Here is a 14,141-nt window from a genome sequence, read left to right as displayed (position 1 = left end):
GGAGTGCAGTGTCGTTCCACGTTGTGCCTCCGATGTACGCGCGTTTGCATAGCACGGAAGCAGACCATTCAGCCTCTCAACCCTGTACTGGCCCTTCTGAGGGAGCTGCCCAATCCCCAGAGACCTGAGGTCATTCTCTTTCCCAAATATCTACTCAATTCCCGTTGGAAAATTACGAGGGAGTCTTTTCCAACTAACCTTTCCAGATCGACGTCATTCACTGTGTTTGTTTTTATAATTTACAGTACCCAATTCTTTTTTTCCCAATTAAAGGGCAATTTTTAGCGTGGCCAATCCACCTGCCTTGCACATGGCGAGACTCACGCAGAGACAGAATGTGCAAACTCCACACAGACAGTGACCCGGGGCCGGGATCGAACCCGGGTCCTCAGCGCCATGAGGCAGCAGTGCTAACCACCGTGCCACCCCCATCATAGAATTTACAGTGCAGAAGGAGGCCGTTCAGCCCATCGAGTCTGCACCGGCCCTTGGAAAGAGCACCCTACCCAAGCCCACACACAAAACCACAGAACCAGCACCACACAAAAGAGACACAACATACAGCACAGGACACAAACACCTCCGCCCCTATCCCAGTAACCCCATCTAAGCTTTTTTTTGGGACGCTAAGGGCAATTTATCACGGCCATTCCACCTAACCTGCCCATCTTTGGACTGTGGGAGGAAACCGGAGCACCCGGAGGAAACCCACGCAGACACGGGGAGAACGTGCAGACTCCGCACAGACAGTGACCCAAGCCGGGAATCGAACCTGGGACCCTGGAGCTGTGAAGCAATTGTGCTATCCACAATGCTACCGTGCTGCCCCCTCATCATCCTCAATCTTGTCTAGGGGAGGCGGGTGGGGGGGGGGGCTCTTTTTCCAGTAATCCGTGCCCTCCAGATGCCGACTCTCCTCCCAGTACAGGCAGCTGAGTTACTGTCCGGGTTGTTTGGCCCCAGCTGTGGCTCCCAGCTGGTCCACGCTGAAGGTCAACTTCCGATTGACAACGTAAGGGATAGGAGCAGAAGTAGGCCATTCGGCCCCGTTGAGCCAGCTCCGCCATTCGATATGGTCTGACTCGGCCCCCCTTTCCTGTCCACTCTCCTGCATTCTCCTAGCCTGGGAGACCAAAGATCTCGACCACAAATATATTCAACAATGGGATCATCCACAACTCCGGGATAGGGAATTCTAAAAATTCACAAACCTTTGAGTGAAGAGCTTCCTCAGTCCTCAACGGTTGACCCCTTACCCTTAGACGATGCCCCCGTGTTTGCGACTTTCCTCTGCCAAAGGAAACCACCTCTGAGTGTCGGCCCCATCAAACTCCTTCAGAATATTATTTCTTTCAATGAGACCACCTCTCATTGTTCTGAACCCCAGAGAACGTACACACAGTTTACTCAGGCTGTCATTCTTGAATAACCCTCTCATCTCGGGGACCAAACGGTGAACTTTCACTGTATCGGCCCCAAGGCTGGAACGACGGAGGTTGAGGGGCGACCTGATAGAGGTCTACAAAATTATGAGGGGCATAGACAGAGTGGATAGTCAGAGGCTTTTCCCCAGGGTAGAGGGGTCAATTACTAGGGGGCATAGGTTTAAGGTGCGAGGGGCAAGGTTTAGAGTAGATGTACGAGGCAAGTTTTTTTACGCAGAGGATAGTGGTTGCCTGGAACTCGCTGCTGGAGGAGGTGGTGGAAGCAGGGACGATAGTGACATTTAAGGGGCATCTTGACAAATACATGAATAGGATGGGAATAGAGGGATACGGACCCAGGAAGTGTAGAAGATTGTAGTTTAGTCGGGCAGCATGGTCGGCACGGGCTTGGAGGGCCGAAGGGCCTGTTCCTGTGCTGTACATTTCTTTGTTCTTTGAGATTAGAGCCGCACACAGTCCCTCAGGTATGGCCGCACCAAAGTCCTTTGGTCCAATTATACCAAAACCTGTATTCCAATCCCCTCGTCCCTGCATGCTAACTTTGTGTTCCTTCGAGTCACAGAATCAGAGAGCACGGAAAAGACCCTGCGGCCCATTGAGTCTGCGCCGGTCAAAAACAACCTCCCAACCAGTCTAGCCCCACTTCTCAGCACTGGGCCCATAGCCTGGGGATCGCAAGTGGACATCTAAATACTTCTTCAATGTTCTGAGGGTCTCTGCCTCCACCGCCCTTTCAGGCAGCGAGTTCCAGACTCCCAGCACCCTCTGGGTGAAAAGGTTTTTCCTCACATCCCCTCTAAACCTCCCGCCCCTCACCTTAAGTCTCGGCCCCCTGGTCATTGATCCCTCCACCAAGGGGAAACAATTCTTCCTGTCTACTCTAACTGTGCCCCTCATAATTTTATACATCTCAATCAAGCCTAACCTGCATTTTATACAGTTCCAGCGTAACCTCCCTGCTCTTAAAGCCTATCCCTCGGTTAATAAAGGCAAGGATACCACTTATCCACCTTCTCTGCTACCTTAAGGGACCAGTGTACACACACCAAGGTCCCCCTGATCCTTTGCATTTCCCAGGGTCCTGCCATGTATCCTGTATTCCCCTGCCTTGTTTGTCCTGCCCAAGTGCCTCACCTCACACTTGAAATGAAATGAAAAATGAAAATCGCTTATCGTCACAAGTAGGCTTCAAATGAAGTTATTGTGAAAAGCCCCTAGTTGCCACATTCCGGCGCCTGTTCCGGGGAGGCTGGTACGGGAACTGAACCGTGCTGCTGGCCTGCCTTGGTCTGCTTTCAAACCCAGCTCTTTAGCCCTGTGCTAAACTTGCCCAACTTAGCCGGATTGAACTGCATTTGCCACTGATCAGCCCATCTGACCAGCCCGTCTATATCCCCCTGTAATCGCAGGCTGTCCTCCTCACTATTTACCACCCCACCAATTTCCGTATCATCCATGAACTTACTGATCAACCCTCCTACGCTCATATCTAAATCATTTATATAAACAGCAAGGGTCCACACTGATACCTGCGGGACCCCACTGGACACAGGTTTCCAGTTAGAGAAACACCCCTCGACAATCACCCTCTGCTTCCTTCCACTCAGCCAATTTTGCATCCAATTTGCCAAATTTCCTTGGAGATCCCATGGACTCTTACCTTCGCTATCAGTCTCCCATGAGGCACCTTATTGAAAGCCTTGCTGAATTCCAAGTGGGCTACATCAAATACATTGCCCTCATCTACACATCTGGTCACCTCTTCGGAAATTTGAATCAAGTTGGTCAGACACGACCTCCCCTTAACAAAGCCATGCTGACTGTTCTCGATGAATCCCTGCCTCTCCAAATGCAGATTAATTCGGTCTCCCAGAATTGCTTCTCATGATTTGTTGTACAAATCCACCCAAGTCTTTATGAAAATTAAAGTTTCATGCCTCTTTTTAAAAAGAAAATTCTGCTTTTCTAATGGAGTGAATGACCTCTTCCAAGACATACTCCAGCGACCACATGTTGTCCACTCAATTTTTTTAAAATAGATTTAGAGCGCCCAATTCATTTTTTCCAATTAAGGCCGCAATTTATCGTGGCCAATCCACCTCCCCTGCACATCTTTGGGTTGTGGGGGCGAAACCCACACAGACACGGGGAGGACGTGCAAACTCCACACGGACAGTGACCCGGGGCCGGGATCGAACCTGGGTCCTCGGCGCCGTTGGCAGCAGTGCTAACCACTGCGCCACTGTGCTGCCCAGTCTCAGTCTCTTGATCTAACTCATTATTATAGATTGTAAATAACGGATGTCCCAGCTCCGCTCCTGCTGCATTTCTACTGGTTACAACCTTCCGATTTGAAAATACCCAATTTATTCCAAATCCTTCTTCCTCTCCATTAACTTGATCCTATCACCCCCAATTAGATGTTAGGTGAATTGGACATTCTGATTTCTCCCTCTGTATACCCGAACAGTGGCAACTAGGAGCTTTTCACTGTAATGTCATTGCAGTGTTAATGTAATCCTACTTGTGACAATAAAGATTATTATTAATTAATTCCATAAGCCCTTATCTTGCATAGTAACTTTTTGTGTGACGCAAGTTTAAATGCCTTTTGGAAATCCAAGTATATTACATCTACTAGTTCCCCCTTATCTACCCCACTGGTTACATGGTCAAAAAAACTCAATAAACCGCTGTCCACGCGTCTTAATTGAACCCAGTTGAGGTCTATTAAAAATCTCGAAGGAGATTCTTAGGTTTGCATTCGGCAAGTGTATTAAGGATTACAGAACCAAAGCAGGTGGATGGAGTTAAGATGGAGTTAAGATGCAGATCAGCCGTGACTATCTAAATGGCGGAAGATGCTGGAGGAAGGCTGAATGTTCCTACAACGTAACGCCCTGCACCTTTCTCGCTCAAATACCTGCCTAGCTTTGCGTACACATATTCACTTCGACAACTCTGCTTGGTAGCAAGTCCCACATAGTCTGTGGGTAACGATGTTGCGGCTGAATTCTCTAGAGAATTCCTTAGTGTCTACCTTACATTTTTGGCCACTAGTCAACAATTGTTCACCAGGGACAGATGCGAAGCACTGTGGGTTGCCGATGCTGTTATAAATGCAGCAGTGATCAAGTGCAGCAGCTGGACTGGAAACATCAGGACAGATCTGTGAGAATCGCTGTAATGATTATTGAACTGTGTTAAACCAGCACTTAAAATAAATCACTTAAAATAAAATCGCAAGGGCAGCACTTTAGCACAGTGGGTAGCACAGTTGCTTCACAGCGCCAGGGTCCCAGGTTCGATTCCCCGCTGGGTCACTGCTGTGGCGAATTAGCGAATTAAAGCCCAAATTCAGCATTGATGGGGTGTAGGTACCCCCGCCGTGCTGTTAGGGAGGGTGTTCCAGGATTTTGACTCTGACAGTGTAGGAACAGCGATGTATCTTCCAAGTCAAGATGGCGGGTGGCTAGGAGGGAGCCTTTGTCAGTTGCTGCCGTGCATCTTGTCGATGGCACACACGGCTGCCACTGCTTTGGTGGTGGAGAAGGGTGAATGTTGAAGGTGGTTCACCTTTTCCGTACCTGTCCGTGACATTTCTGCAAAGGAGGGGAGGACAACGCGCCTGTCAGGCCCAGAGTTCTGCCATTTCCTTTGTCTTCACCTTTACGACGACGTAAAATCCGGCCTCGCACGTGTAGGTCCTCATTCAGGGCAAAACCACACCTCAAGAAACCATCTTCATATTGCTTTTGTTCCCGAGTTAAGTATCTTCTTTGTAGGCCATTATCCTGAGGCCCTGGAGCTGTGTACAGAGCTAAAACTAGCATTGCTCTGTCCTGCCCCGGACTCTCCTGCGCAGCTCTCTCCAGTAGATTCTGTGTGAGAACCTGTCTAATAGGCCAACTGCCTATTTGAGTCTCTGGCCGCCTCTTCCTGTTAAGAAAACCATTGATCTTCGCAGTTCACTTGTCCTGGCAGCCAGCAGCGGGAAAATGGAAGCCACACTGCTCCGCGATCTGCCGGCAAAAGCACATACCTGGAGGGCCCTTAATCTCGAGTGTGCAGGGCGTGCAGGTCGAGTGTGGGTGCAGGTCGAGCGTGGGTGCAGGGCGAGTGTGCATGCAGGGCGAGTGTGCGTGCAGGGCGAGTGTGCGTGCAGGGCGAGTGTGGGTGCAGGGCGAGTGTGGGTGCAGGGCGAGTGTGGGTGCAGGGCGAGTGTGGGTGCAGGGCGAGTGTGGGTGCAGGGCGAGTGTGGGTGCAGGGCGAGTGTGGGTGCAGGGCGAGTGTGGGTGCAGGGCGAGTGTGGGTGCAGGGCGAGTGTGGGTGCAGGGCGAGTGTGGGTGCAGGGCGAGTGTGGGTGCAGGGCGAGTGTGGGTGCAGGGCGGGCGTGGGTGCAGGGCGGGCGTGGGTGCAGGGCGGGCGTGGGTGCAGGGCGGGCGTGGGTGCAGGGCGGGCGTGGGTGCAGGGCGAGCGTGGGTGCAGGGCGGGCGTGGGTGCAGGGCGGGCGTGGGTGCAGGGCGGGCGTGGGTGCAGGGCGGGCGTGGGTGCAGGGCGGGCGTGGGTGCAGGGCGGGCGTGGGTGCAGGGCGGGCGTGGGTGCAGGGCGGGCGTGGGTGCAGGGCGGGCGTGGGTGCAGGTCGGGCGTGGGTGCAGGGCGGGCGTGGGTGCAGGGCGAGCGTGGGTGCAGGGCGAGCGTGGGTGCTGGGCGAGTTGCCTGTCCTCTGCTGCCATCCCTTTCTGGAAAAATTCACACAGCCAAATTTATTTTATTTATTTAAATTTTGTGTACCTAATTATTTTTTTTCCAATTAAGGGGCAATTTAGCGCGGTCAATCCACCTACCCTGCACATTTTTGGGTTGTGGGGGCGAAACCCACACAAACACGGGGAGAATGAGCAAACTCCACACAGACAGTGACCCAGAGCCGGGATCGAACCTGGGACCTCGGCGCCATGAGGCAGCAGGGGTAACCCACTGCGCCACCGCGCTGCCCCTAATTTATTTTCCTTTAAAAGGCGGCAGTGGCGACCATTCTCTTTTTTCTTTGTTTGCAATAAATATTTTGTTTTGGAAAGTTAGACACCAGAGGGCGGGGGGTTGGGGGGCAGCACGGCAGCATGGTGGTTAGCACTGTTGCCTCACAGCTCCAGGGTCCCGGGTTCGATTCCCGGTTGGGTCACTGCTGTGCGGAGTCTGCACATCCTCCCCGTGTGTGCGTGGGTTTCCTCCGGGTGCTCCGGTTTCCTCCCACAGTCCAAAGATGTGCGGGTTAGGTGGATTGGCCGTGATAAATTGTCATTAGTGTCCAAAAATGTTGGGTAGGTTTGCTGGGTTAGAGGGTGGAACTGTCGGCTTAGGTAGGCTGTTCTTTCAGGGACCCGTGAAGACTTGATGGGCCGAATGGCCTCCTTCTGTCAGAGAGATCTTGGAGTACAGGTCCACAGGTCACTGAAAGGGGCAACACAGGTGGAGAAGGTAGTCAAGAAGGCATACGGCATGCTTGCCTTCATTGGCCGGGGCATTGAGTATAAGAATTGGCAAGTCATGTTGCAGCTGCATAGAACCTTAGTTAGGCCACACTTGGAGTATAGTGTTCAATTCTGGTCGCCACACTACCAGAAGGATGTGGGGGCTTTCGAGAGGGTGCAGAAGAGATTTACCAGAATGTTGCCTGGTATGGAGGGCATAAGCTATGAGGAGCGATTGAATAAACTCGGTTTGTTCTCACTGGAACGACGGAGGTTGAGAGGCGACCTGATAGAGGTCTACAAGATTATGAGGGGCATAGACAAAGTGGATAGTCAGAGGCTTTTCCCCAGGGTAGAGGGGTCAATTACTGGGGGGGGCATAGGTTTAAGGTGCGAGGGCAAGGTTTAGAGTAGATGTACGAGGCAAGGTTTTTACGCAGAGGGTAGTGGGTGCCTGGAACTCGCTGCTGGAGGGGGTGGTGGAAGCAGGGACGATAGTGACATTTAAGGGGCATCTTGACAAATACATGAATAGGATGGGAATAGAGGGATACGGACCCAGGAAGTGTAGAAGATTGTAGTTTAGTCGGGCAGCATGGTCGGCACGGGCTTGGAGGGCCGAAGGGCCTGTTCCTGTGCTGTACATTTCTTTGTTCTTTGTTCTGCACTGTAAATTCCATGACAAATAATGAGGGCAGCACGGTGGCGCAGTGGTTAGCACAGCTGCCTCACGGCGCCGAGGTCCCGGGTTTGATCCCGGCTCTGGGTCACTGTCCGTGTGGAGTTTGCACATTTTCCCCGTGTCTGCGTGGGTTTCGCCCCCACAACCCAAAGATGTGCAGGCGAGGTGGATTGGCCACGCTAAATCGCCCCTTAATTGGAAAAAATGAATTGGATACTCTAAATGTCTAAGAAAAGAAAAGACAGCCTTACGCCCCTTCATTGGATTCCAGCCATTATCATGTTTCTGGGCGCGCTGTACAATTCAATTCTAATCCGGCTGGAAGTGAAGGGGCTGCTCCGGGTTGGGAACTGCCGGCTGATCTGAATTCACTCCCTCTCTGCACCCACAGGTCTTGCTGCGCATTAAGGAGAATGAAGTGCAGAACCTCAGGAGGGAGACAACATGTCTGCGCGATGAACTTCAGTCTATGCAGTGGGTGCGTATCGCAAGCGTCCGGGACGACCCAGGACGGCACTCCCCTGTCCCGGTGTCTCTCCCCTGTCCCGGTCTCGCTCCCCTGTCCCGGTGTCTCTCCCCTGTCCCGGTGTCTCTCCCCTGTCCCGGTCTCGCTCCCCTGTCCCGGTGTCTCTCCCCAGTCCCGGTATCTCTCCCCTGTCCCGGTGTCTCTCCCCTGTCCTGGTGTCTCTCCCCTGTCCTGGTGTCACTCCCCTGTCCCGGTGTCCTCTCCCCTGTCCCGGTGTCTCTCCCCTGTCCCGGTGTCTCTCCCCTGTCCCGGTGTCTCTCCCCTGTCCCGGTGTCTCTCCCCTGTCCCGGTGTCTCTCCCCTGTCCCGTGTCTCTCCCCTGTCCCGGTGTCTCTCCCCTGTCCCGGTGTCTCTCCCCTGTCCCGGTGTCTCTCCCCTGTCCCGGTGTCTCTCCCCTGTCCCGGTGTCTCTCCCCTGTCCGGTGTCTCTCCCCTGTCCCGGTGTCTCTCCCCTGTCCCGGTGTCTCTCCCCTGTCCCGGTGTCTCTCCCCTGTCCCGGTGTCTCTCCCCTGTCCCCGGTGTGTCTCCCCTGTCCCGGTGTGTCTCCCCTGTCCCGGTGTCTCTCCCCTGTCCCGGTGTCTCTCCCCTGTCCCGGTGTCTCTCCCTGTCCCGGTGTCTCTCCCCTGTCCCGGTGTCTCTCCCCTGTCCCGGTGTCTCTCCCCTGTCCCGGTGTCTCTCCCCTGTCCCGTGTCTCTCCCCTGTCCCGGTGTCTCTCCCCTGTCCCGGTGTCTCTCCCCTGTCCCGGTGTCTCTCCCCTGTCCCGGTGTCTCTCCCCTGTCCCGGTGTCTCTCCCCTGTCCCGGTGTCTCTCCCCTGTCCCGGTGTCTCTCCCCTGTCCCGGTGTCTCTCCCCTGTCCCGGTGTCTCTCCCCTGTCCCGGTGTCTCTCCCCTGTCCCGGTGTCTCTCCCCTCCCCGGTGTCTCCTCCCCTGTCCCGGTGCTCTCTCCCCCTGTCCCGGTGTCTCTCCCCTGTCCCGTTGTGCTCTCCCCTGTCCCGGTGTGTCTCTCCCTGTCCCGGTGTCGCTCCCCTGTCCCGGTGTCGCTCCCCTGTCCCGGTGTCGCTCCCCTGTCCCGGTGTCGCTCCCCTGTCCCGGTGTCGCTCCCTGTCCCGGTGTCGCTCCCCTGTCCCGTGTCGCTCCCCTGTCCCGGTGTCGCTCCCTGTCCCGGTGTCGCTCCCCTGTCCCGGTGTCGCTCCCTGTCCCGGTGTCTCTCCCCTGTCCCCGGTGTCTCCTCCCCTGTCCCGGTGTCACTCCCCTGTCCCGGTGTCCCTCCCCTGTCCCGGTGTCCCTCCCCTGTCCCGGTCGTCGCTCCCCTGTCCGGTGTCTCTCCCTGTCCCGGTGTCTCCCCTGTCCGGTGTCCCTCCCCTGTCCCGGTGTCTCTCCCCTGTCCCGGTGTCTCTCCCCTGTCCCGGCGTCGCTCCCCTGTCCCGGCGTCGCTCCCCTGTCCCGGCGTCGCTCCCCTGTCCCGGTGTCGCTCCCCTGTCCCGGTCTCGCTCCCCTGTCCCGGTGTCGCTCCCCTGTCCCGGCGTCGCTCCCCTGTCCCGGCGTCGCTCCCCTGTCCCGGCGTCGCTCCCCTGTCCCGGCGTCGCTCCCCTGTCCCGGCGTCGCTCCCCTGTCCCGGTGTCGCTCCCCTGTCCCGGTGTCGCTCCCCTGTCCCGGCGTCGCTCCCCTGTCCCGGCGTCGCTCCCCTGTCCCGGCGTCTCTCCCCTGTCCCGGTGTCTCTCCCCTGTCCCGGTGTCTCTCCCCTGTCCCGGTGTCTCTCCCCTGTCCCGGTGTCTCTCCCCTGTCCCGTGTCGCTCCCCTGTCCCGGTGTCGCTCCCCTGTCCCGGTGTCGCTCCCCTGTCCCCGGTGTCGCTCCCCTGTCCCGGCGTCGCTCCCCTGCCCCGGTGTCGCTCTCCTGTCCCGGTGTCAGCTGCAAGGGTGCAGGGCGATCGGCGTGATTTTGTTGGTGAATTTCTTTCCGCAGGATAAGAAGTACGCGACGGACAGATACAATGAGATTTACACCGAGTTAAGTGTCATGAAGGTGAGAGCAGAACGTGAACTGAGCCAAGTTAAAGAGCAGCTGAAGCTCGCCATGGCGGCTCTCCGAGAGAAAGAATCATTGCAGAACAGCATCAGAAAATGAAGGTGGGTCGTCACCGCTCATCCGCCCCCCTCACCCCCCACAGTCCCCCCTCCCCCCCACACTCCCCCCTCCCCCCCACACTCCCCCCTCCCCCCCCACACTCCCCCCTCCCCCCACACTCCCCCCTTCCCCCACACTCCCCCCTCCCCCCCACACTCCCCCTCCCCCACACTCCCCCCCTCCCCCCCCACACTCCCCCTCCCCCCCACACTCCCCCTCCCCCCACACTCCCCCCCTCCCCCCCCCACACTCCCCCCCTCCCCCCCACACTCCCCCCTCACCCCCCCTCACCCCCCCATACCCCCCTCACCCCCCCCTCACCCCCACACTCCCCCCTCCCCCCCACACTCCCCCCTCCCCCCCACACTCCCCCCCTCCCCCCCACACTCCCCCTCCCCCACACACTCCCCCCTCCTCCCACCTCTCCCCCACACTCCCCCCTCACCCCCACACTCCCCCCTCACCCCCCCATACCCCCCACACTCCCCACTCCCCCCCCCCACACTCCCCCCTTCCCCACACTCCCCCCTCCCCCCACACTCCCCCCTCCCCCCCACACTCCCCCTCACCCCCCCACACTCCCCCCTCCCCCCCCACACTCCCCCATACCCCCCTCACCCCCACACTCCCCATACCCCCCTCACCCCCCACACTCCCACTCCCCCCCCACATTCCCCCCTCACCCCCCACACTCCCCCCTCACCCCCCACACTCACCCCTCCCCCCCACACTCACCCCCTCCCCCCCACACTCACCCCTCCCCCCCACACTCCCCCCCTCCCCCCCACACTCCCCCCTCCCCCCCCACACTCCCCCCTCACCCCCACACTCCCCACTCACCCCCCACACTCCCCACTCCCCCCCGCACTCCCCCCTCCCCCACACTCCCCCCTCCCCCCACACTCCCCCTCCCCCCCACACTCCTCACTCCCCCCCCACACTCACCCCTCACCCCCCACACTCCCCCCTCCCCCCCACACTCCCCCCTCCCCCCCACACTCCCCACTCCCCCCCCACACTCCCCCCTCCCCCCACACCCCCCCTCCCTCCCCACACTCCCCCCTCCCCCCACACTCCCCACTCCCCCCCCACACTCCCCCCTCACCCCCCATACCCCCTCACCCCCCTTACCACCCCCACTCCCCCCACCAACGCTCCCCACTCCCCCCCACACTCCACACTCCCCCCCACACTCCCCACCCCCCACCCCACAGTCCCCACTCTCCCCCCTCACCCCACTCCCCCCCCACACACCCCACTCCCCCCCACACTCCCCACTCCCCCCCCACACTCCCCACTCCCCCCCCCCCCACAGTCCCCACTCCCCCCCCACACACCCCACTCCCCCCCCACACACCCCACTCCCCCTCACACTCCCCACTCCCCCCCCCACACACCCCACTCCCCCCACAGTCCCCACTCCCCCCCCCCACAGTCCCCCACTCCCCCCCCACAGTCCCCACTCCCCCCCCCACAGTCCCCACTCCCCCCACACTCCCCACTCCCCCCCCAAACTCCCCACTCCCCCCCCACACTCCCCATTCCTCCCCACTCCCCCCCACCCCCCCCCCCCACACTCCCCACTCCCCCCCCCCACACTCCCCACTCCCCCCCCCACAGTCCCCACTCTCCCCCCCTCACCCCACACTCCCCACTCTGCCCTCACACACCCCACTCCCCCCCACAGTCCCCACTCCCCCCCCCCACAGTCCCCCACTCCCCCCCCCCACAGTCCCCACTCCCCCCCCCACAGTCCCCACTCCCCCCCCCCACAGTCCCCACTCCCCCCCCCACGTCCCCCCCCACAGTCCCCACTCCCCCCCCCCACACAGTCCCCACTCCCCCCCCACAGTCCCCACTCTCCCCCCCACACTCCCCAATCCCCCCCCACACTCCCCACTCCCCCCCAACGCTCGCCACTCTGCCCTCACACACCCCACTCCCCCCCACACTCCCCACTCCACCCCCCATACTCCCCCCTCACCCCCCATACCTCCCACTCCCCACTCTCCCCCCTAACCCCCACACTCCCCACTCTGCCCTCACACCCCCCCCCACACTCCCCACTCCACCCCCCATACTCCCCCCTCACCCCCCCCATACCCCCCCACACTCCCCACTCTCCCCCCCCTCACCCCACACTCCCCACTCTGCCCTCACACACCCCACTCCCCCCCCCCCACACTCCCCACCTCCCCCCCCCCCCCACAGTCCCCACTCTGCCCTCACAATCCCCACACTCCCCACTCCACCCCCCATACTCCCCCCTCACCCCCCCCATACCCCCCACACTCCCCACTCTCCCCCCTCACCCCACACTCCCCACTCTGCCCTCACACACCCCACTCCCCCCCTCACACTCCCCACTCCCCCCCACATTCCCCACTCCACCCCATACTCCACCCTCACCCCCCCATACCCCCCACACTCCCCATACTCCCCCCTCACCCCCCACTCCCCCCCCTCACCCCCCCCCACTCCCCCCCCCCACTCCCCCCCCCTCACCCCACACCCCCCACTCCATACCACCATCGCCACCCTGGCCCGAAACTCCGCCCCGATGCCCGGCTCTGGCGCCATGTCAGGATGGGCCTCCATTTTCCAATTGTCATCTTTGTTCTTCAATCTCTCCGTGGCCTCTCGCCCATCCCCATCCCATCCCCATCCCATCCCCATCCCGATCCCATCCCCATCCCATCCCCATCCCATCACGATCCCATCCCCATCCCATCCGATCCCATCACGATCCAATCCCCATCCCATCACGATCCCATCCCCATCCCATCACGATCCCATCCCGATCCCATCACGATCCCATCCCCAGCCCATCCCGATCCCATCCCCATCTCATCCCCATCCCATCCCCATCCCATCCCCATTCCACCCCGATCCCATCCCCATCTCATCCCCATCCCATCCCCATCTCGATCCCGATCCCATCCCCATCCCATCCCCATCCCATCACGATCCCATCCCCATCCCATCCCGATCCCATCCCGATCCCATCCCGATCCCATCCCCATCCCATCCCGATCCCATCACGATCCAATCACGATCCCATCCCCATCCCATCACGATCCCATCCCGATCCCATCACGATCCCATCCCCAGCCCCATCCCATCCCCATCCCATCCCCATTCCACCCCGATCCCATCCCCATCTCATCCCCATCCCATCCCCATCTCATCACGATCCCATCCCATCCCATCACGATCCAATCCCCATCCCATCACGATCCCATCCCCATCCCATCACGATCCCATCACGATCCCATCCCGATCCCATCACGATCCCATCCCCAGCCCCATCCCATCCCCATCCCATCCCCATTCCACCCCGATCCCATCCCCATCCCATCACGATCCCATCCCCATCCCATCACGATCCCATCCCGATCCCATTCCCATCCCATCCCATCCCCATCCCATCCCCATTCCACCCCGATCCCATCCCCATCTCATCCCCATCTCATCCCCATCTCATCCCCATCCCATCCCCATCTCGATCCCATCCCCATCCCATCCCCATCCCATCACGATCCCATCCCCATCCCATCCCCATCCCATCCCATCCCATCCCATCCCATCCCCATCCCATCTCCATCCCCATCCCCTTCCCATCCCCATCCCATTCCCATCCATCCCGATCTGTGTTCCCCCTCCAGCCCCCCAACCCTCCCAGATCGCTCCACTCCTTCGATTCTGCGGAAGGGTGTGAGAGAGACTGGGAGAGCGTGAGAGAGAGAGAAGGCAGGGAGAGCGTGAGCTAGGGAGTGAGAGAGAGAGACGGGGAGAGCGCGAGATAGAGAGGGGGGAGAGTGCTAGAGAGGTGGGGGTGAGCGCGAGAGTGAGAGGAAGGGTTTGTGCGAGGATAGAGAGAGAGGGGTAGAGC

At 59.3% G+C, this 14,141-nt stretch overlaps 1 protein-coding gene across 3 annotated transcripts in view; it reads left to right on the top strand.

Annotated features, from left to right (window-relative positions):
* LOC140403843 (uncharacterized) overlaps window positions 1–14,141 on the top strand; it is a 349,170-nt gene that overhangs the window by 320,425 nt on the left and 14,604 nt on the right. For all 3 annotated transcript variants that reach the window (XM_072492027.1, XM_072492026.1, XM_072492028.1), the window contains 2 exons: window positions 7,993–8,079; window positions 10,088–10,251. In XM_072492027.1, the coding sequence (XP_072348128.1) occupies window positions 7,993–8,079; window positions 10,088–10,249 (249 nt within the window). In that variant the 3' untranslated portion in view covers window positions 10,250–10,251. The remainder of the gene's footprint in view (window positions 1–7,992; window positions 8,080–10,087; window positions 10,252–14,141) is intronic.

Source organism: Scyliorhinus torazame, chromosome 29 (genome assembly GCF_047496885.1).
Source record: "Scyliorhinus torazame isolate Kashiwa2021f chromosome 29, sScyTor2.1, whole genome shotgun sequence".
NCBI lineage: Eukaryota > Metazoa > Chordata > Chondrichthyes > Carcharhiniformes > Scyliorhinidae > Scyliorhinus > Scyliorhinus torazame.
This window is presented reverse-complemented; position numbering and strand designations above follow the sequence as displayed.